The sequence below is a fragment of the Caloenas nicobarica genome, chromosome 1 (genome assembly GCF_036013445.1).
Source record: "Caloenas nicobarica isolate bCalNic1 chromosome 1, bCalNic1.hap1, whole genome shotgun sequence".
NCBI lineage: Eukaryota > Metazoa > Chordata > Aves > Columbiformes > Columbidae > Caloenas > Caloenas nicobarica.
Window position 1 is genome coordinate 10,847,438 of NC_088245.1, and position 22,948 is coordinate 10,870,385.

Sequence of the window (22,948 nt, forward strand, 5' to 3'; positions counted from 1 at the left end):
TGATGGCCTCGTCTGGCCCCTCTCCGACAGGTCAATGTCTTTCCTGTACTGAGGGCTCCAGAGCTGGACGCAGCACTGCAAGGGGGCTCTCTCAGAACAGAGGGGCAGAATCACCTCCCTCAACCTGCTGGACACACTCCCTTTGATGCAGCCCAAGGGCGTAAAATTGTGCTGAAATAACCTCAAGGACAGAATAGGATCCTCAGGTTATTCTGCAATGCAGCCCTATGTTTCACAATGATAATCAATTTACAGAAACCATTAGTGCTACCACCACAGTCAATAAGCCCATTAAAATGGGCAGAGTAGTAGTCTTTGAGTATGAATATGTAGTATTTTCCAAATCAGATGGGCAGCATAATACTGCTCTCAGGCGAGGAAGTGAAAGTCAATTTTACTTGAAGAATCCAGATATTGTACTTCGAATCTGACAAACATGAATGTAAATCAAATCATATGTATTACTACTGAAAAAGCTCATAGACTTTTAGGAAAACATAATTATCTTTCAGAGGCAGATCGTAATCTGAAATGATCTTTAATGACTTTGATTGTTACTGTTCCTGAGCTAATCTGTATCTATACCTCAATATTTGCATATTTAAATAACATTTATACTTTTATTCTTATGCTAATGTTCTCAGTGATTGATTAGTTTTATTGGAAACTCAGAGACCAGCTGTTCAAGTCAATGTCAATCACTAATGAGAACTACTGACTAGTCTTCAGAGCCCATGGATTTTTTTCTGTCTTCATTTAGTATCCAGCATACATATTAAGCAGTCAAACTTATTTCTGAGATTTTCTACAGCTTTTAATGCTTTTTCTGACCTAGTTAGGTCAGAAAAACTAACAGACTTATATTCTGTAGGAAGTAATACATAATACTCTTTTTCCTCACAGATACAGAGATAATTTGTTGTGCATCAGGTTGCAAACATGTAATATTGCATGCTGATGCTAGAAACAGGAGTCTCACGTGATACTTTACTGTTCTTCACGAGGTCTTGTCTAGTGATGCTGAGCATGTCAGCTGGCATGGTACCTAACCATGGCCTGGCACTAGCTCAGTAAGTTATTCTTCATGAACACCACCCCAAGGGACTGTGCAGTTTCATTTTTTCGAGCCCATTCCAAACAGATAGACTTACCAGGTCACTGTAGGATTTCTAACAAGGCAGCACTGTAGAGTTTTTAAATATTCTTTACATTACTCAAGACTCTTTTTCTGGTAACTTTTCAGGGCAAGGCATCTTTCTTCAGTTCACGTAAACCTGAACATCAGATTTTTATTCAAACTTCTCTCTTACAGTATAAGACACTTCCTGAGTAAGTTCCAAATCCAGGAGAATGTATGTTCTGCTCTCCTAAAATTTGTCTTCATTTTCAGTTGGAAAAAAAAAAAACTTTTAACTATCTCTTCTGTATTGATTTAAACTGTAAAGAGAACCTGCATAATTCCTGCAGGTAGTGGAATCATATTCATGGATGATGATCACAAATACAATGTTTGCTATAATTTATTACAAATCTATAATTAGTATATATCAGTAATAATATTTTTCCAGGTCCCAGGTATTTTACATTTCAAAAACTGCCAGACAAGTTTTAAATCCTGTTATGCAAAGAGTATATGTTGCATTTTCAGTTTGTAAGGACTTGCAAAACTCTACTTTCGATTTCCATATGCACAGCTCTAATTTTTATGTATAAATTATGAGCAAGGCTTCAACAGATGTTTTCAAGAGAGTGGTACTAAGTCCCAGAGATTCTTGATAAAATCATCAGTGTTGGCCTCAGTACATAAAATCTGTGAGGCATTAACTTTCAAAACAGTCTCACTGTACTGTGGCAGGAGACAGAAAAAAAGTCTCATTTCTGTTTAAAGACAGAAAATAAATCTACAGGCGCTGTCAGAGCATTAGCTTCCTATGAGATACTCCTTTGTATTCATTATTGAAAAGGTTCGGTTAATTATACAAGTCCTACTATATATGTACTGCCCAGAAGCAGAAAAGGACTTTTAATGAGTTGCAAAAGAGTTGAGATTTTTATATCTACAAATAGATGGTATTTGCTTCAATGACTTCAGAAAATTTACAGGGAGTTTCTAATCTAGCCAGACATATTTAAATACAAATATGTGTGTGTTTTCTGATTCACTTTTTCTAGGGTACACAGTTTTGAGAAAATTTTCATTTAAAAAGTTTCTCAGTTGCAGGTGGAATTGCTTGGGACAGATTCTCGGCACCCAGAACAGGGGATTGGGTACCTCTGTTCTCTGTGGCACCAGAGAGAGGTCTCAGCATTTGAGATGTGAGATTTCTAGGAATCAGTCTCTGACTTTTTTTCTCACTCTTACAGGTCCTGAATAGATGTTTTAGGTCATCATCTTGGAAAATTTTCAGTCCTGCACTATAAAACTTTTTTCCTCTTGCATCTCTGATAGCAACCTGTTACATTCTCCCATTACTGAACATTAGGCCTTTCTCTTTTTCTAAAATCCGTAATTCCCAGTTCTGCCTTTCTTTATAAGAGGACTTCCACCATTGCCCCCATTGACCATGAAAGTTCAGAAACTGAGAAACATTTTTGGTATTTTCACCCCCATAGAAGATTGAGATCTCTTCTAGACAGTCATTTAGTCCACTTGGAACATAGACATCATTTTGAGCTTCACCCTTGGTTTTCAAGTGATATATAATTCCATTTACTTAATAGGTTTCTTCCTAGTTCATGAACACTGTAAGTAGGAGCACATTTTCCCTTTTTCTTTTCTTTCCATCATTTCAATCTGAATCAAAAAGCTCTATGAGTGCATTTAGGTAAGTGCGGTACTGTCCCTGTACTTTTTATTCTGTTCTAGGATTTTATATGATTTTTTTATTCCAATGTATCCCTGTGGACTTTAACCACACATATCAGTTCAGCAGTGCAATGAAATACCAACTTTAGGAAATGTCTATTACAGCAGTTTAAGGGAATCTGCATTTCATGAAATGAAGAATAATGGCACTGCTGAACAAGGGGGAAAATGTAAAGTATTTCAATGAGAAACAGGTACTTCAGATTAGAACCATTTCCAATGGAAAGTTGCAAACTTTGAAAAAAAAAAAAAAAATGCATTTAACAGAATATTCCCGGCAGAAGCTGAAAAGTAAATTGATATTTCTCCAAACTGGTAACAACTTTAGGAACCATCTCCACATTACTGTAAGCAATGCTTCCAGACATCAGTCCTCCAGGAACTGTAGAAATCTGCATTCTGCATAATACTGTAGGATACTCTGCATAACATTTCTGTCCGTCCCTCCTGAGCAAAATTTGGATTAACACATTTTTCCAGTTTTGACTGAGCTGATTCCATGTTTATCCTGAGTAATGGGAAGGCTCATCCCTCATTGCTCTGTTGGACAGATTATGCAGGTAGCTGAAGTCCAGTAATAATTACAAGTATTCATTTTTGTGTTAAAATTTCCTAGATTCTCTACAAAACACTGTGGTGGTCCTGGAAGACAAATTTGGCTTTCTTTAGTATATTAGACACAATGAGCTTTGTTAGAATTATCACAATGCTTACTATCACACTGAATAGGCAATTTCTCATTCTCTTACACTTAGTAGTCTTATTAGCAACAATTATTTCAGTAATCATTCTTATTTAATGACAGAGAAATAGCATCTCAACAGTGGGCTGCTACCACTGTACCAGGTAATGGAAATATACAAAAGAAAATCTATTAATATAATAGCATTACCTGTTTTCCACATGAACAGTCAGTGCAGAAGCATCTGCTCTGGTACCCAAGCTGTGCAGCACACACGACTGTGCTCACCAGTATGTAGTTCCAGGGAGGTATGAGCAAGACTTAAAGCATATTTCACCGAAGAGCCTCAGAGCTGCAGTATAAATCTGAGGGAGAATCTGGAAATCATGATGTAAGGAATGAATAGGCAGGTTCTTACAAAAAATGTTCGTCTTCAGTTACCATCATAGTGTGCCTACTAGGTTTATAGCACAAAAGAGTGCTAACATATTGTGTTAGCTTGAGTATCTGTATGGATAAATTTGTGTATACAAATGCCATCTTCCACCTCCTTCTCAAAGAAAGCTTTAGAGAGTTACATATGACACCATGTGTTAAGAAATTTTTTATGGGCTATAAATGAGTTGGCCAAGCTGTGAAATGAAACAGCTTGTTCCACAGAACTAACAGTGCAGGCTCAGTGCTTATTGTCTATGCAGTAAATGTGCAATGATCCACTCTTCAAACTAAATGGAATGAAAACACACCATATGTGGTTCTTATACTAATTCCTGTTTACTGTGTATACTTCCCTGTAACAGGATGGCTTTATGACAAAAGGCAAGTAACATATATTCTATTATTTCCACTGCTAAGTCAGAAAACATCAGTATTTTTTTGAGTTTGCTTACCACTTTTAAAATCTTTACCGTGACTAGTAAAACTAAGCCTGTATTAGATGTGTAGGTAACACCTACTCTTGAAGTCAGCTCTTTATCCTTGAGCTCTTTTCCTATTATCTAAATTCTTGAAAGATCTGCATGCAATTTTATCCATCTGTCTTTCAGGTTTGATTTTTTTTCTTTTGTCAGACCATATGTCCAAAACACTAAAAGGAATGAAAAATCACCACCTAAGGTGGCTATCTGCCAAACCAAATGGGGAAGTTCCTAGGAGTTCCTGTAACACAACATACTTTGGTTTATATTTAAATGTGATATGACTCGTTTTGCTTATGTCTGACCTACAAATTTGGCAGAAATTATATAAACACTGTTTTCATGTCACTCTGCTCCTTGAGTGGTCAGCGGGTTTCCCAAAAGAACAATTACTTTTCAGCAATGCAATCTTCAAGTACTTTGGTTTCATTGCTTTCATTTTTAGCTGTTGTTCTTAAGAAATATGTTGTTCTTAAGAAATATGTTGTTCTTACAATATTTTTAAAGCACTCTGTGTATTTGAATTTAGATTGGGGGATGTTTGTTTACATCCCAAGTGCAAAATATTCTGTTCAAGGGATTATTTTCTCTTCGGATTCAAAAAAGTAAATATTATACAAAACCTACTTGAGAATCTATTTTTCCTCCTTCTGATACTGTGCTACCTAATATTTCAAATTCTATTTATAATTATTTGATCTTCTTTATTATTTATTTGGGCAAATTTTCTATTATCTCTTGCCACCATCCATGGGATTCATTTCATTCATCTTAAAGTGCTCATTTTATTTCCATTATATTTTCATCATATTATAATATAAGACAAATGGGCTTTAATCCATTTCCTGGGGTTTCTAGAGATTCGAGCAAAAATATCTGATTTCATGACATCAAGTGGACAAAAAGAATAAATAAATTTGTTGTGATATTCATATCTTCATATATATATTCAGATCAAAAAGGTGTAACATTTTCATTATTTTGCCACAGAAAGTGAAGGCTGGCTCAGAAGGGATTTTGTCATTTCAGACTATATTGTCTAACTCTCAAAAACTTGCATATCAAAACAAACAAACAAAAAAGATAAAAATATGTATTTGCCATGGGACAGGAAAAGTGCCTTAGAATCTGTCATCATTTAAATGAGAACCTAAGCAAAATCTAGCAAAATCCTCCCTGGTTTTGTATAGGTAAAACCTATTTTGTGTTCTCATATTGACATGGAAAAAGAGCTTGTAGATTCACTTGTTGTTCTTTAACAGAATGTTTATGCCACATTATAGAAAGATTATTGTAGTATTGTGCAAAATACTTTACCGAACTGTGGTTGTGTCAAATACAGACTTTTAATGGCAGTTTGCAAATTTCTTCTCCCTTTAGCAACACATGTTCTCCTTGGTAGAGGTGCAATAGAATAGGCTTAAAATAATCAAGGTTCCGGTTGCTCTGTGTGTATGACATTAAATACTTCTCTTATTTTCCCTGTATGAACTTTTGGCCACCCAAAAGCCAGGGCAAAGTGCACCTTTCATCATCAAAATTTCAGATGTGCTGTGCCAAGCTGTCTTTCATGCAGCTGAATCTGCAGCATCTGATATGTCTCCTTATGTAAGATGCTAAAATTGAGAAAAGAAGACTGTGAATCTATATTTAGGCTCAGGCTTTGATTTATGGCGAGGATGAAAGGGAGGAAATGTGGCTGAAGAGAGTTTTGCCTTCTGAGACATGAGATTGCATAGTTTCCTCTTTCAGATCCAGGTTGGACCTATCTTTGAAGTTCGATTAAAATAGCAAGAATAATTTCAACCATAATTTTAGCTTTCTCTCATTGAAGTTATGGAAATTGTCAGAGCTGTAGATTTGCATTTTGATACTTCTAGCCCAATTTCACTTTTTAAATATCAGATTTCTAAATCAAAGCCATCACCTTGCTTCTTAACTGTCACTGAAAAAAATTTAAAAAAGCAGGCACCTCCAGAAGGCATTTATCCATCCTAAGATATAAGTTTAAGGTGGTACTATCCTTGTTGATTATACAGTCTAGGGAGTTACAGAACTAAACTTCCTTATGATTAACCCTGCAATTAGTTTGTTATTCTAAACCAAAGCTAAATTTTTGGGGAACTCTGGTATTTGCATGAATTGCAGAATGGATGTGGATAGAATAATCAGCTTAGCACATAAGGTTTCCCTTCCACAGGAGTATAAACAAGTATAAATTAATATAAATAGGAGCATAGAATCATAATATCATAGAATCATTTAGGTTGGAAAAATCCTTTAAGATCATTGAGTTCAACTGTTAACTTAATACTCCCAAGTCCACCTCTAAACCATGTCCCTAAGTGCCACATCTATGTGTCTTTTAAACACCTCCAGGGATGGTGACTCAACCACTTCCTTGAGCAGCCTGTTCAAATGCTTGGCAACCCTTTCAGTAAAGAAATTTTTCCTAATATCCAATCTAAACCTCCCCTCATGCAATTTGAGGCCATTTCCTCTCATCCTATCACTTGCTACTTGGGAGAAGAGACCAACAGCCTCCATGCTACAACCTCTTTTCAGGTAGTTGTAGAGAGTGACAAGGTCTCCCCTCAGCCTCCTTTTCTCCAGGCTAAACAAACACAGATCCCTCAGCCACTCCTCACAGGACTTGTGCTCCAGACCCTTCACCACCTTCGTTGCTCTTCTCTGAACTCACTCCAGCACCTCAATGTCTTTCTTGCAGGAAGGTGCCCAAAACTGAACTCAGAATTTGAGGTGTGGTCTCACCAGTGCTGAATCCAGGGGGATGATCACTTCTCTAGTCCTGCTGGCCACACTATTTCTGATAAAAGCCAGGATGCTGTTGGCCTTTTTGGCCACCTGGGCACACTGCTGACTCATATTCAGCTGTCTGTTGACCAACATACCCAGGTCCTTTTCTGCCAGGCAGCTTTCCAACCACTCTTCCCCAAGCCTGTAGCGTTGTATGGGGATGTTGTGAGTCAAGTGCAGGACCCAGCACTTGGCCTCATACAATTGGCCTTGGTCCAGATCCCTCTGTAGTGCCTTCCTACCCTCAAGCAGATCAATACTCTCACCCAACATGGTCTCATCTGCAGACTTACTGAGGGTGCACTTGATCCCCATGTCCAGATCTCTGATAAAGAGATTAAAGAGAACTGGCCCCGATATTGACTCCTGGGGAACACCACTTGTGACCGAACACCAAATGGATTTGACTCCGTTCATCACAACCATTTGGGCCTGGCAAACGAGCTAGTTTTTTACCCAGCAAAGAGTATATCCATCCAAGCCATGAGCAGACAGTTTCTCCAGGAGAATGTTGTGGGAAATGGTGTCAAAGGCTTTGCTAAAGTCTAGGTAGACAACATCCACTAAGCAGGTCACCTTGTTGTAGAAGTAGGATGTACTATGAATTTGTTCTGTAACTGTCTTGTTTTCCCTCACCTCGTTTTTATTCTCCCCCTACCTACCACCTGTCAAGTACATACAGGTATTCTGTGTTCATCTCCATAATTAAAAGCAATCTCTGTAGTCATCTCTGAGCAGCTAAATTGGTTGAATCTGATATTTACAGTTCTCATGAATTTCCCTCCATTTATTACAAATTCCTTTATGGTAGAAGGACCAGTCTCACTAAAATATCAAAAAAATATTTCTGGAGAAATCTCCAATCTCCTACACTGTCCTTTAGGTCACTGACTTGGGCACCTTATGACTCTAGTGAAACTTTATCCTCTAATTCATCTCTAATACTGCTGCCTCATTAACCTTTTGCTACAACATTTTAGAATGCCAACTGTCAGAAATAAAGCTGGTTGAAACTGCATTCGTACAAGTCTATGACTTTTATTTTTCATACTTGAGCATTTGTGAAGTATCAGTGTTATTTTCCCACAAATCACTTTGCTTCAGGCCAAGAGACTTTACATATGGCATCAGTCCACAGTCAGCCAGTCAGCATTTTTTTTTCCTTTAAAAATAAATAAATAAACCCTCTGAAAGAGGCACACACACATAATGACCAATAAATGGAACAGAGTTTGTATTTCTTCTGGGAAATATTCCACACCTCAAAATCTCGACGGGAAAAAAGCTTTCTCTGTTTTCAAATTGTATTTTGCACAACAGTTTGCTTCATCTGAAAATGAAGTGTGAACAGTATTTTCCCTCAAATATTCTTTGTTTAATCCTACTAAGAATTCTGGGCATACAGGCTAAATTTCTGCACTAGTATATTCAGAATATTGTGGGCAGCCCGATAGCTCTAAGAATCGTAACATAAAACTGTCAACTTGTTCATATGCCTGAGCTTAAAAGCCAGCCACTCTCACTGCCCACAAAATTGTAAATTGTGTTTGCTGTGAGCAAAGTTCATTAATTCTGTACGTCTCCCTCATAACATGATTTCATACACATCGCATCAGAGGAGACAGGGAGATATTAATGAAAGGCCTTAATCTTCTTTGCTCATCTCATACAGTTTGTTCACAGCAGTTCAAATCTTCAGGGTAAGGAGAGGGAAGAAAAAAGAGAGAGTGGTTCCCTCAGTTCATGCCCGCTCCCATTGCAGAGCATCCCTGTATCCCAGAGGGAACCCATTTGTCAGCAGTTGAGCCAATAGTGTTTGGCATCTCAGAGGAGCATGACTGCCTGCACACAGTATCCCTCCCTGCACCAGGTAAGGGAGGGAATAAATTGTAAAAACACCTGAGCCCATTATGTATAACAACACTTAGCCTTTCCACAGGCAGATTAGAGAAGACTCTGAAGACATACCAGGAACCCTCAGCAGCTGCAACTCCTCTTTGGGTCATGGGAAAAAAGAAACAACCTTACTCTGAGTTTTAGTTTGTTCCATGATCAGTTGGTTGCACTGTGCAGGGCAGACTGGGTATGTGGTGTCAAGAGAAGCAACAAATTTCAGAACCTGCATATATTGAACCTCATATGTGGACCCAAAGTGCATATTTATTGACACAGTCCTATGCCAGTAAACCCAACATCTATTTAAAATGCTGCAAGATGGGAGGAGAGAGTAGTTAAGACTATATTAGATGTCTGATTTTTCTTAGAGTAGGAAACACAAAGATAAAACCAGCCTACAGAGAAAATTGTGGCAGTTTTCAGGGAGAAAGAAATAAGTGGGGGGAAGGTGAAAGACAAAAGGAAGGTAATGAAAAAAACTCAAAAGAACAGAAAACATCAGAGCCTGTAAACAATGGAAGGGATTGTTAATAAAACTCATCCACCATTATTTTACAACAGCTTTGCCAGTAGCTCATTTCCCAGCAAGGGGATGAAAGGCATTATGAATACAAACACCTGGTACTGCAAGTAACTGGTGCGACATTAAAAAAGAAAAAAAAAAAGGCTTTGCTTAAAAAAATGTTGGAAGGGTTTGACTGACATTTTGAATTCTTGGTATATTTGATTTTTAAGTTGTATTGAATACCCTTTCACTTTCAGTTAGAGATGTTTAACTCCAATACTGAAATGTAAATAATAAATGGCAAGTATTTGCAGTAATACTGAATTATTTATTTCAGTAAGATAATCACAGAATCACAGAATGTCAGGGATTGGAAGGGACCTCAAAAGATCATCCAGTCCAATCCCCCTGCCGGAGCAGGAACACCCAGATGAGGTTACACAGGAAGGCGTCCAGGCAGGTTTTGAATGTGTCCAGAGAAGGAGACTCCGCAAGCTCCCTGGGCAGCCTGTTCCAGTGTTCTGTCACCCTCACTGAGAAGAAGTTTCTTCTCAAATTTAAGTGGAACCTCTTGTGTTCCAGCTTGAACCCATTACCCCTTGTCTTACCATTGGTTGTTGCCAAGAAGAGCCTGGCTCCATCCTCGTAACACTCACCCTTTATAAATATATAAACATTCATGAAGTCACTCCTCAGTTTCCTCTTCTTGAAGCTAAAGAGCCCCAGCTCCCTCAGCCTTTCCTCACACGGGAGATGCTCCACTCCCTTAATCACCTTTGTTGCCCTGCGCTGGACTCTCTCCAGCAGCTCCCTGTCGTTCTTGAACTGAGGGGCCCAGAACTGGACACAATATTCCAGATGAGGTCTCACCAGGGCAGAGTAGAGGGGAAGGAGAACCTCTCTCGACCTGCTAACCACCCCCCTTCTAATACACCCCAGGATGCCATTGGCCTTCTTGGCCACAAGGGCACAGTGCTGGCTCATGGTCATCCTGCTGTCCACCAGGACCCCCAGGTCCCTTTCCCCTACACTGCTCTCTAGCAGGTCATTCTCCAACTTATACTGGAACCTGGGGTTGTTCCTACCCAGATGCAGGACTCTACACTTGCCCTTGTTATATTTCATTAAATTTAAATATATTTCATTAAATTTAATGAAATAATGCTATCTTCTTTTCCTGAAGCACAGCTGTCTGCTGGAGGATGAACTTCTGGTTCTCAAAATAGTGTTAAAGGAATCCAGCAGAAACATATTTCTTGCTACTACGGTGCTCTGTTAGACAGAATATTATGTCTGTGTGAGCTTCATGGATTACGGTAGAGAGAAGCATAACAGTGGCATAAGTCCTCATCAGCCTTTCTAAATCTTTGTGTGTTCTCATGGTATTAGAAGTCACAGACCAAAGTCCTGTTTATGCTTAGATGGTCTAAGTCTTTCTCTTTACAATATACCCAATTCCAGTTACTAAAACCAAACAACTCTTAGTTAGCAAAATAGATATTCTTATCTCCACCTCTGAGATTAGGCACTGAGATGAAGTGTAAGATGATACAAAGCTACTAAGGGATGGGGATCTGAGGGCAGAACCCATGGTTTTGGGTTCCCTTTATCATGTTCCATATTTTAAAGCTGTAAATTTTCATTTTTTGAATTAAGTTCTCAAGAACTCACCTTGGGCTCCTAGTATTTTATGCCATGCGACTACATATTCTAAGCTTCTAAATACTGCAAACATATCCTAATATAGCTGATCCCAAGATTTTGTTAATTTAAGCAATACAGCTACATAAAACATTTGAGTTGTTTAGTTCTGGAATCATAGAATCAGATGATAAATGCTCTTTGTGCAGCTATATTGCTGTGATTAAAGGGAATCCAAAACCATGGGTTCTGTCTCATTGAACAATGTTAGAGATAACTGTAGCTGCACCAAGTCCAGGTCACTAGATACTTGTGGGACAAATGTTGTATTCTATCAATGGACACTGTGCAGCGGTCTCAGAGGTTCATTGATTTAATCTGTTAGTGTATCAAAACAGATAAAAACCTAAGGAAATGAAATTAGTTCTAACAGAAGGCTTTATTTCTGATCATATGCTTATGATGACACTGTGCTGATCATTACTCATCTCTTCGTCTTAGACTGAAAGATTATGGAAATTCTGAGACTTATTACTCACTCTTTCAGAATTATGAATGTAACAGGTTCAGAAGGATCAATACTTCATATTATACTCAGAAATGCTTTTAAGACAAGTTGGGAGATGGATTTCATTCACTTTAGTTTGCTCATGGGGAACACTCATGCAAAATACTAATACCAAATACAAGAAGCTATTAATGCAAAAATCTGTGGAGATATTTTATTCCCAAACCTTCCTCAAGACAACATTTACAGAGTTGCATCATGTAGTCTCATAACCAGAATTTGCACTGTCACATAATTTCTGTCCTTGGTTGACTCCCTAATCTGGTTTACTTGATCTCCATATTGAATGATTTTAGTTTTCTCTTGGGAATTCTTTTAACACAAACTGATTTACTCTTTCTGAGACAAAACCTAGGTTCTGGAGGCAGTCTGCTCATCTCCCGTCAGCAAGGAGGATGTGTTTGCTTCCCTGTGATTTGTACCGACTGTCAGCACTAACACAGCCCTGCACCACCAAAAACTCCAATGTTATTATCATGCTGTCTATATACCACCATAATCATGTTACGATAAGACAATTATAATTTTATCAGGCTCTTTGCACTAAAATGTCACAAAACAAACAAACTTTTCTGTTCTTGCCACAAGGCATCAGGCTGGAGGTCAGAAGACATAGGGCTAATGGCAAAGCAGTGTGGATGTGTCTGGTCTTCTCTAAAGGGAGCTTGTCTGCAACAGTAGAGTAAGGTGTTCTGCACCAGCATTTGGAAACCTGGAACTGCTCTCTGGGATGGGTCCTTTCAGAAAAGTGGAAGTAACATGAGTACTCACAATTAGAAAGTGTAGAAATAAACCCAGTGTGCATTCTTCTTAAAATGCAACCATCTCTCTGAACATAGAAAACAGGAAAAATAGGAGAAATCCTGCTAAAACAAACCATGGTTCTATGTTCCTTCCTCTTCTCTATACATGATGGATAAGGCATGCTAGTCCTATAGATTTTAGCTATAAAGTATAGGAAAGTAAACCTCATTTTTGTTGCTGTTGGTTTTTTGTTTGGTTGGATTTTTTTTATTATTATTGTTTTATTTTAAGAATGTAAATGTTGTGACTGGGCTCTGTTTTTTGAGCTATTCCTACCAGTGCAATCCTCAGGGTCATCCAATACCATGACATCCTGAGCAACTTTATTTCTGTCACATCAGTCAAAGAACATTCATGTCCAGCTCAGTCCACTGTGAATTCTCTCAACAACTCACAGACAGTTCATTATTAACACATGCCCTCATCAGTGTATCTCTTTTTCTTAATGTATTTCCATTTAAATCAACTTCACAAAGCAATGTATCTTTGAGCTGTTCTTACACACCTGCCAAAGGAAAGATGTAGTGAACATATATAAGAAAGAGGAAAAAAAGCCAAACCATGGAAGAAATAGGAATCTCTTCTGAGTCTTCAAAATTCTGCTAGGTTTTGAAGTGGTGATTTATTTTAGTGCAATGTTACATAAGGCTGGTGTTAAGGCTTTTTTCCTGCATGCTGTGGGAGAAATGAAAATTAGTATGGATGCACAAGAGAGCTATCATGCTTCATGTGCTCACAGCTGGAGATTACTGTTTTCCCCATGAGGCTTAAATTGTGAAGCAGGATTGTTTGTCCTAACAATTCTGGGGATACAGAATAGTCCATGGAAAATTTCTTGATGCTGAGAAATGGTGCTGAAATTTTCAAACACATTCTAATTTACTGGAAGCATTTATCTCTTTTTCTAGCTCACAGTGGCACAGGTAGCATCTGACCTACCTCATCTTGTTTTAGATTGAATGTGCGTCTCAGTGAAATAAAAGATATTTAGGCAATCAAGACCCAAGAACTGTTGCAACTATACCTTAAAGTACAGAGAAGAAATAAAGTTAATAATTCGAGCATGTTTTCCAGGAAAGGCAGTCCTTCACTAAAGATTGCCTGAAACTAACATTAGGTTTGTGCTACAACTGTCCATCCTGGGCTTTTATCATGGAGAAACATTGAGATCAGTGCAAGAACCAATACTGATCAAAAAGCCAGATCTATACAACATCTTGCAGGTATGTTATATCTTCATCGGTGATTTTGGTAGTTCATCCACAGAGCGGAGGAGGCATTGTAATTTTTTGTTTTGTCCATTTCTAGTCATTCAAAATCCGAAGTTTAGCTAAGCTTGACCACTGGTCACTCATAACTTTACAGAAAAAAAGGTCATTATAACTATAGTGTAAACCTTGTTGACAGACGATGGAACAAATTAATAGATAACAACTGGGACATCGTTGGCCTTTCCTTCTTTAATCCAAACTACTGATGATCTATTCTGCTGTCATGACAAGAAGAAGGCTCCATTCTCTTTGCACAAACATATACCAGAAAGCAAGATGCTATTATTGCATGTTCAAACCTATGGGAAGGGTTTTCTGATGATTAAATATGGTGAAAGAATCACTTGCCTCCTGGTCCTCTCCCAGAGCTGAATTTGCAAATTTGTTATTGATTGTAACTAAGTGAGGTTCCAGCTTCAGTTTGTGAGTACAGTTAAGAGGCCAGGCTGTAGCTGTGATTATTTGTTATTAAATTTTAATTCATGATCCCAAAGTATATTTTAAGTCAGAAAACCAATAGAATGCTCACAGACATCTGAGACACAACAGCTGACATTTTTACTGAGGATTATTCAAATTTGGTTATACATTTGTGAGACAAATAAATAATTTCTAAATGCCACTTGGTAACTTTCTGTTCTTTAAGAGAGGTGATTCTCCAGATCTATCAAAATTGTTTACTTTCTGCAGAATTTCTTTTCTCCTTAAAACCTCTTTGCACTGGCTTCTATAACTTTATGGTAAAGCTCCAGAATGCTGACACCAGAAACTAGGTAATAAAGACTCCCAGGGGCATAATGTGTTTTAACATTTTTGTTTTGGTTTGTTTTGGTTTGATTTGGTTTGATTTGGCTTGGTTTGGTTTGGTTTGTTTTTTTTTACTAGTGTCTAAAGAGAAAAGGAAGGTGAAATATTTTATGGCAGGAGGACAATAGATATAGGAACACAACTCCTGTTAAGACATGATGCTGTATAGACAGCATTGAGCTGAGGGCATGGGCTCTGCTTACACCACCACACTCATTCGGAAGATGCAAGCCTGTTCTACTCTGCCTGACTTCAATGAAGCCTTGTGGTAGGACAGGCAAGGGAAAAGTGAACCAGCTTTGCCTACATTTCATTCTGTGCCTTCTCTCCATTTTGTGAATTATATTTCTCCATATCCACATGTAGGTGAAATTAAATGCTAACTTCACCCAAGTCTTAATCCATTGCCTTTCAGAATCTTACTTTTTAACACTCTATCAAATGTTCTCCTTTCTTTTCTTTCCTTTTTTTTTAAATGAGAAAACTTCAGAATCATGTAGTAAAGGTTTCTGAAAAGATGAGTTGTAGTGACCATTACATGACTTATAATGACTCCTAGTGAAATTTGTATTCTTGTAAACAGATCTCCGCTGAATCAAATACATTCTAAGGCATATAATCTAGTTACACAAGTGTACGCATGTATCTACCATTTGTTCATTCAACCAATACAATATCCTTAAATCCCTGACTAAAAACTCCAAGCTGTCCTGAAAACAAACAAACAAAAACAAACAAACCAACCCCTCTCTACCTCTTTCCAAGTTAAAAATATACATTCAGTTTCATTTTATATTAATGGGGGTTGCTTTTTCTGCTTTTCCAGGTAAAACACAGGTTATGGGTGAAATCAAGATTGCATTAAAGAAGGAAATGAAGACAGATGGAGAACAGCTGATAGTAGAAATCCTTCAGTGCAGAAATATCACATACAAATTTAAATCTCCAGATCACCTACCAGGTATCACACAGAAACCAGCTTTGAAAACATTAAGTAGGATATATTTGAAACCACTAAAATGAGAAAGAACATTGCTCCTTAGTGAGAATGATATATTCTATAAGATTTTTTTTAAGTGCTTTTTTTTTCTTCTGTGAACATCTTCCAAGAAAGTAAAAACATTTTGTAGAAGCAAATTAACTCTCAGAAGTTAATCCACTTTTTAATTTACTTTTGGTTGTTAAAAATTAATCCTTTTTAACTTTAATAAAAATGATAAGTCCCTAGGTTATTAAATAACAATAATATCTAGTGAAAAATTGTATTTTGGTGAAAAAGCTTTTTTTAAAAATTAAAAACTGATGTTAGTAATAATATTTTCATCATGCATAAATACATCACGGTATCTGTTCCTTTAATGACAACATTGTAAAAACAAAGTAATTATCTTGGATTTAGTAGGATGGTTCCATTTCTACACCGTATGAATGAGAACAGAATATGGCTCTGTAAAGTACCATGCTCTGTTCTATCACAACACTTCCCATCTGTTGTAACCATTAACAACAACAATTATTTAAAAGCTTCCATAATTAACGATTGAACTGTTCTTCCCCAGACCTGTATGTGAAGCTGTACGTTGTCAATATCTCTACTCAAAAAAGAGTAATTAAGAAGAAAACCAGGGTATGCAGGCATGACCGGGAGCCTTCGTTCAATGAAACGTTTAGATTTAGCTTGAGTCCTGCTGGGCATTCTCTTCAGGTAATGCTGTATTTTATTAAAATCTGATTTTGGATGGTGTCCATGCTGTGCTTTGGGCATTCAAGACCAATCTTCTACCCTGGTTGTTTGCTTAAATGAGAAAATTACAAAGGAAATAACACAGCTACATAATAATGGAAATATCGGGCTGGAGGACATTTTAAAAGATGGTTTAATCTATCACCGCGCACTAAGGAAGGATATTTGTAGACCAGGCCTGAATGCATGCCTTCCAAAAATACTTTTATATATATATTTAGAAAGTTTAGTGTAATATCTAACTTAAATATGCCACGTTTTAAAATTAATTTATCCTTAAGTATCCTCACAAAGCACAGACAAAAACTGATCTACTTTCTTAAAAAAAAAAAAATGCACACTGAGAAGTTGTTATCATATCTTTCCTCTCTATTTTTCCAGGCTAAGTAAACCAAGTTTCTTTGATATGTCCTGTTACCTAAATGCCTAATCATTTTAGCGTTCTCTCCAGTTCTTCAGCTTCTTTAAAAGTTGTGTACCTAGAATTAGACACAACAGTGATAATCTCAGGCATTGCAGAATCATTGACTATGCCAAGTCAAATAATTATCTGTGTACGTTTGCAAAGCAGGTGATGGTATTTTCAGTCTGTGGAACACCAAATGATGTATGGAACTGGTTCAGAAATCGTCCTTCTCCTGTGTTTCAGTTGTTTAGACAGACTTGATCATTTGGTCAGATATGCTTTTTCAGACAGGTAGGATTCATTTTGCCTACCTTCCTTTACTTTCACTTGAGTAGATAACTAATATAAGCCAGATATTCAGGCTTCCACTAGTTAGTAGAAAGGGATGGACAATTCCAGGGGTATCTGCATGTTAATCTTAAAAGTCACTGGGAGGAATTGTTGGGCATACCAGCATCAACTTAATGTGCCTTTAAATCTGGAAGGCCAACGTAAACAAGCCAGCTACATTTTGATGACTAAAGTTAGACTGGATTACCTAAGTGCTTATGCTAGGCTTATTGGTTGTATCATTAAAATTAAAGACAAAATGGACGTTGCTTACAAAACAAAACCAACAAAAACAGATGCTGTTTTCCCTGTGTTAAGACATCCTAACATCCTTGTTGATTCAATAAAAGATTATTTAAGATGTTATCTTACCTTGGAAAATCCAGCGTTGTCAATAAAGTCTTGCCCAAGTTTAACAGCTAAAATTCCTGTAAAAACTTTGCTTCCAGTGGTGTTTTGAAGACGAAATCATAAGGAATGAGTAGACCAGTAAAGAAAAATCCACAGATTCCTATGGGAAAACAAGCCATCAAGTTGTTACGGAGGGAGACAGTGAGAGAGGTAGTCATAGGAACAGTCAGCCTGAGATTTCACAAAATTTCCTCAGAAACTCTGTGATATGTACTGATGCTGCATACCAAACCCACAAGAAGAAACCTGTAAAAGTAGCAAGGAACAAATTTAAAACAACAACAAAAATATTTTTCTTCTTGACACAACTCAGAGTTTGACCTATAAATTCTATTGCTATGAGATATTGTGGATGCTAAATGTTTTCATGGAAAAAGTAACTGGAGAAAATGATTGGACAAATTAGAGAGTAAAATATCTCATAGTTTTTTAAATATAAACATATGACTTGTGAGTCAAGAAGTCAATGCTCCACAGATTATAGTAGATATTTTGGTGAAGTATTACTACATGATTGTCCTGTTCTTATATTCTGTTTTAATCACTACCCTATACACTTTTGGAAGCAGAATATTAGCCTGGAAAGATCTTTGATTTGACTCAGTACATCTGGTTTTAGGTGCTCTTCATACCTATCAATCAATCCATTCCTACTGCAAATAAAATTGGCTGATTTGAATGCTGAATTTCAGAGTGGTGAACATTCAGGGGCAAAGAGATGGACATTGTCAAAAGAGATTTGAGGGAGAAAGGAAGGAAATAAAACCAGAATGTGAAAAATAAACATGGAACTGGGAAACCGAGGAGGGTAATAAGATCAGTGAGAGGGAGTAAGACATGTCAAACATGTTAATCACAGAAAATACATTGTAAAGAGACATGGGAACAAGTAGAGGAAGAAATTAGGACAAGGGTCTGCACTCTAAAAATCAACAGCAAGATCTGTGAATATTAGCCATAAAAATGGGAGCATGGGATATCAAGGAAAAAAAAAAAAAGGAGAAGAAGGGAGAGGAGAGGAGAGGAGAGGAGAGGAGAGGAGAGGAGAGGAGAGGAGAGGAGAGGAGAGGAGAGAAGAGAGAGAAAAGAAGAGAAGAGAAGAGAAGAGAAGAGAAGAGAAGAGAAGAGAAGAGAAGAGAAGAGAAGAGAAGAGAGAAGAGAAGAGAAGAGAAGAGAAGAGAAGAGAAGAGAAGAGAAGAGGAGAGGAGAGGAGAGGAGAGGAGAGGAGAGGAGAGGAGAGGAGAGGAGAGGAGAGGAGAGGAGAGGAGAGGAGAGGAGAGGAGAGGAGAGGAGAGGAGAGGAGAGGAGAGGAGAGGAGAGGAGAGGAGAGGAGAGGAGAGGAGAGGAGAGGAGAGGAGAGGAGAGGAGAGGAGGAGGCGAAGAGGATAATGTAGAATTATCTGGTCAAGAGTATTGGAAATGGGGGAAAAAAACCCTAAGGATTAGGAACTGAGATGAACAGATTCAGGATAACAAGGCTGGAATTTGAAACCTGGAGAGACAGACAAGCTAGAGAGGACAGACGCTAGGGATCCAGTTGGGAGAAGCAAAGAGAAGGATCCAGGACAGAAGTGAGGGCAAATTTCTGTTAAAATTTTTTTCTGTCCCAAAACTGTTGATGTATCAGAATTAAAACATTTTGCAGAAAACATTCTGACAGGTTTCAGACTGGCACTTGTCTCTTGCAGCTTGCTTGCTCGCTTGCCTGATTTCCCTCTTCCTTGGCAACCCACCTGGGACCCTTCTGGAAAGCACTAAGCTCCTGGCTCCTTTGCCTCATTCCCTAGCTGGCTTTTGGCTGTCTGGCCTGCTGCAATTAGAAATACATAATGTCCTATGTGAGGGTAATCAGAAAAAAACAGAATAATGTTTTTCACAGATGTTCTGTTTGGCTCGCCAGCCTCCGGGCTGTCCATTTCTTCAGGATTCACTGTGACCTAGAAGCCACTGACAATAGAAAGAGGCTACCTGTTTTCCCCAAAGATGAGCTTTCTGATGAGTAAAGTGGCATTCCCTAGTAGATCAGTGCCTAAGGATCATTTGGTCTTCCTTCCTCAAACATGTTGACAGGCATGTAGGTATCTAAGCTGTGCCAATTGATAGCAAAAATGGACAGGGAACTGGGAAGCTCATCCAGGAAAATGTTTGCAAATTTCTCACCCTCGCACACATTTAAAAAAAAAAATATGTATATATATGTAATGTTTGCATTTTTTACTTTGTTTCCCAAATCAGAATGGAAAAATTTTTAAAAAGTTGAAGTTCTTGATTACTAGAAACTCTAGTTCTTATACAATTCTTTTACATGTCTACTGCCGTATGGCCTCTTCCAGCATCTCAGTGAAGCACAAAATCCTTGAATCCTGCCATTCTTCTGTTAGCCTAGATCTGTGAAACCAAGCAACAAAATGCCTTATTTTCTCTCCTGCTGGTTCATACAGAGGGTGACAGCCTCCTACTGTTATCAGTTACCTCCCTTCCTCATTGCCAGAGGTCTGCTCAGTGACTGTGAATATTAGAAACCTGCTGCTAATCCTATCATTGAACTGCAATTTTTCATGAGTTCTTTTTTCTTTTTGAAAAACCTAAGAAGTCATAAAAACAAACAAACAAACACAAACAAAGAAACCAGAAAGAAGCATTAAGCTTGTTAAGTCAGTTACTTAATAATTAAGACATGCTAGAATTTATCTGACTGTAACTATAACTCACCCCGTGAAGTATATATAACATCAAATGTATTTCTCCAAGAAACACATAGAATGAACCTATAGATCCAGAGAATGAATCAAGTCCTCCAGAGAAGGCTACTGCTTGCATGGCATGAGTCTGCTTATCTGGAAAACGTGCCTGTATGATGTATCAGGGAGAGTCTCGAACACGCAGCCTGCACAGCTTACGTAGGTGCCGGGGCTGTTCCTTGCCCTTCCCACTCTCCGTGGCTGGGCAAGCAACAGCCATAAGACTAGACACAATACTATGGCTCTCAGCAGAGGCATAGCAGGAGTGACATTCCAGACCAATGCTATATTTTAGGTTAGACTACCACTTACTGAGATCAGAAATGAGAACTTTACTTTCTCACACACTATTCTGCTCTTGAGTTACAGCCTGTATGCAGGGTGCCCTCTGACTTACTGTGTAAAGCTTTACTCTGTAACTTAAAATTTGACCTTGTGTTTAGTAACCAGCAGGTGAACAAATTGCTTGCTAAAGTTCAAGATTGTAATCTTCTTGTTTCTACATTCCATGATAATAAAAGAAAAGAAGAGGAAGGTTCAATTTTTACAGGGCTTTCTTGAGAAGGTGACTCTATATAGAGTATAATGGTCATTGTTTCTTTTCTGTGTGGACTGTATCAGAGCTCAACATTTCTGAATCTTTCCTGTTTGCTAGCAAATGCAGTATGTTAATATGCACATTGATGATGACGATGATTATTATTATTATATTTTCCCAGATTCTTCTTGTTTCCAATGGAGGGAAGTTTATGAAAAAGACACTGATTGGGGAAGCTTATATCTGGCTTGACAAAGTGGATCTAAGGAAAAGAATAGTAAACTGGCACAAACTGTTGGTCAGCTCCACACAAACGCACTGAGCAGAGCTGTCTGCTTAGGGCACGAAACCTGCAGAGTCTGCTATAAACAGCATCACTCCAAGAGTATAGTTTGATATCATTGTGTTTAGCTAGTGTTTCAGAATACAAAGTAGAAAAGAGCAGTCTCTGGGCTACATAGCACACTTAAATGAGGGCTAGTACACTTGTTTTGCTGCAAAAGACAGCAAAGTAGAAGAAAACCTGGGCCCAGAAATTAAAGTGAAGCTGTTTGAAATGAAGACTGATGCGAGAGCTCTGTGTTGTTGGACTCTTTGTGAAGAGAGTAACTGTGAAGGAAGTAATGAAGGCTGGAAGGCAGGTGTTAATGCAGAATTTGGCTGCAGCTGGAGATAGTGTGATGGAAAGAGCAGTCTGGTTTTCTGTGCAACGAGAAGGAGATCATTTTATGCAAAAGTACCTAAGGTGACTGACTTTCCGAATCTCACTTATCAGGAGTGCAAAACTCGTTCCTCTGCACCTTAGGATCTCTGATAATTTGCTGTAGTGAGATTATGCCACTTGACACAAATTGCAAGGTGTTTGAAGAGTGGTAATGTTATTTTACATTATTTTTTCCTTCTTTCTTTTTCCTTCAGAAACTATGCTGTGGAGAATAAGACCTGATTGTTTGATTTATTTCTGTGTGTTAACTATTAATATAAACCACTGTCCTAGAATGTAATGGACAAAAGTATATCAATGGTCTATAATTCAGGATGTGGTTTTAAAGACAAAGGACAGGATGTAAACTGTACTACATCAGGAAGAAAAAATGCTGTTTCAATATCAGTGACACTGTACTTCACACTACCCTTTGAATCAGCAGTATTAAAAAAAGTTCGGAATTTAAGAGACTTAAGCACTGGGACTAATGCAATCGTTTCAACTAGGCCTTCCATTTTTCAGCAGCCAGTCTTATTCTGAAACTGTACAGAGACAATGAATTCTAGGCTACACTGTGTGTGCTTCGGAGCAGTAGGCCCAACGTGCTAACACTTGAAATCTAAGGGGATGGGGTTGCAGGGCAGTTACTGCCTGAATGCTGTTGCATTAGAGACAATTAAGAATATCCCCTTGCTCTCTTAGGTGAATGTGTGAGTATAATTCACCCAACAGTATGGCTCCTCAGTCAGGAAAGAACTTAATAGGAAGGTAACGTGCAACATTTAAGACTGTGTCAGCACTTCCACACTTAAAGTTCCACTTTCAGGGACTTGAAACAGAGGAGTCAGCTCACTTTGGGGAGAAACTACTGTCTGGGATGGTTTAGGCTAGTTGTATTTTCCATCATACCATTTTTGAAGGAGAAGGGAGAGCTTTTTCTCCTATTCCTAAAAATATAGCAGTTTCTTTAAAAAAAAAAAAACAAACAACACAACAAACAAAAACCACCACCACCACCACCAAGAGTCAATAGGGTACTAATGCCCCTGTTACTGTTACTCAGAAGTTGTTTAATAAGCTTCATTAAAAAGTAGCTTCCCTTGAAATATTACCTCATGACCTTTGCATATTAAAAAAGAAAATGACCAAACTTCTGCACTTCAGACATTTAATTTTCTTGCCTGATAAGGACTTTTCACAAATCATTTAATTTATGTCTTCTTATACTTTCTGAATATATGTAGTACACTTCAACAGATTGTGCAAGACCAGCTGAAAATATTCTGGAAAATAATATA

General features: G+C 37.9%; 1 protein-coding gene across 2 annotated transcripts in view; it reads left to right on the forward strand.

The window, feature by feature from the left end:
• Positions 1-21,266, forward strand: part of PCLO (piccolo presynaptic cytomatrix protein) — a 353,249-nt gene extending 331,983 nt beyond the window's left edge. For both annotated transcript variants that reach the window (XM_065648563.1, XM_065648554.1), the window contains 3 exons: positions 15,601-15,735; positions 16,334-16,479; positions 21,126-21,266. In XM_065648563.1, the coding sequence (XP_065504635.1) occupies positions 15,601-15,735; positions 16,334-16,479; positions 21,126-21,266 (422 nt within the window). The remainder of the gene's footprint in view (positions 1-15,600; positions 15,736-16,333; positions 16,480-21,125) is intronic.
• Positions 21,267-22,948: the final 1,682 nt, after the last annotated feature.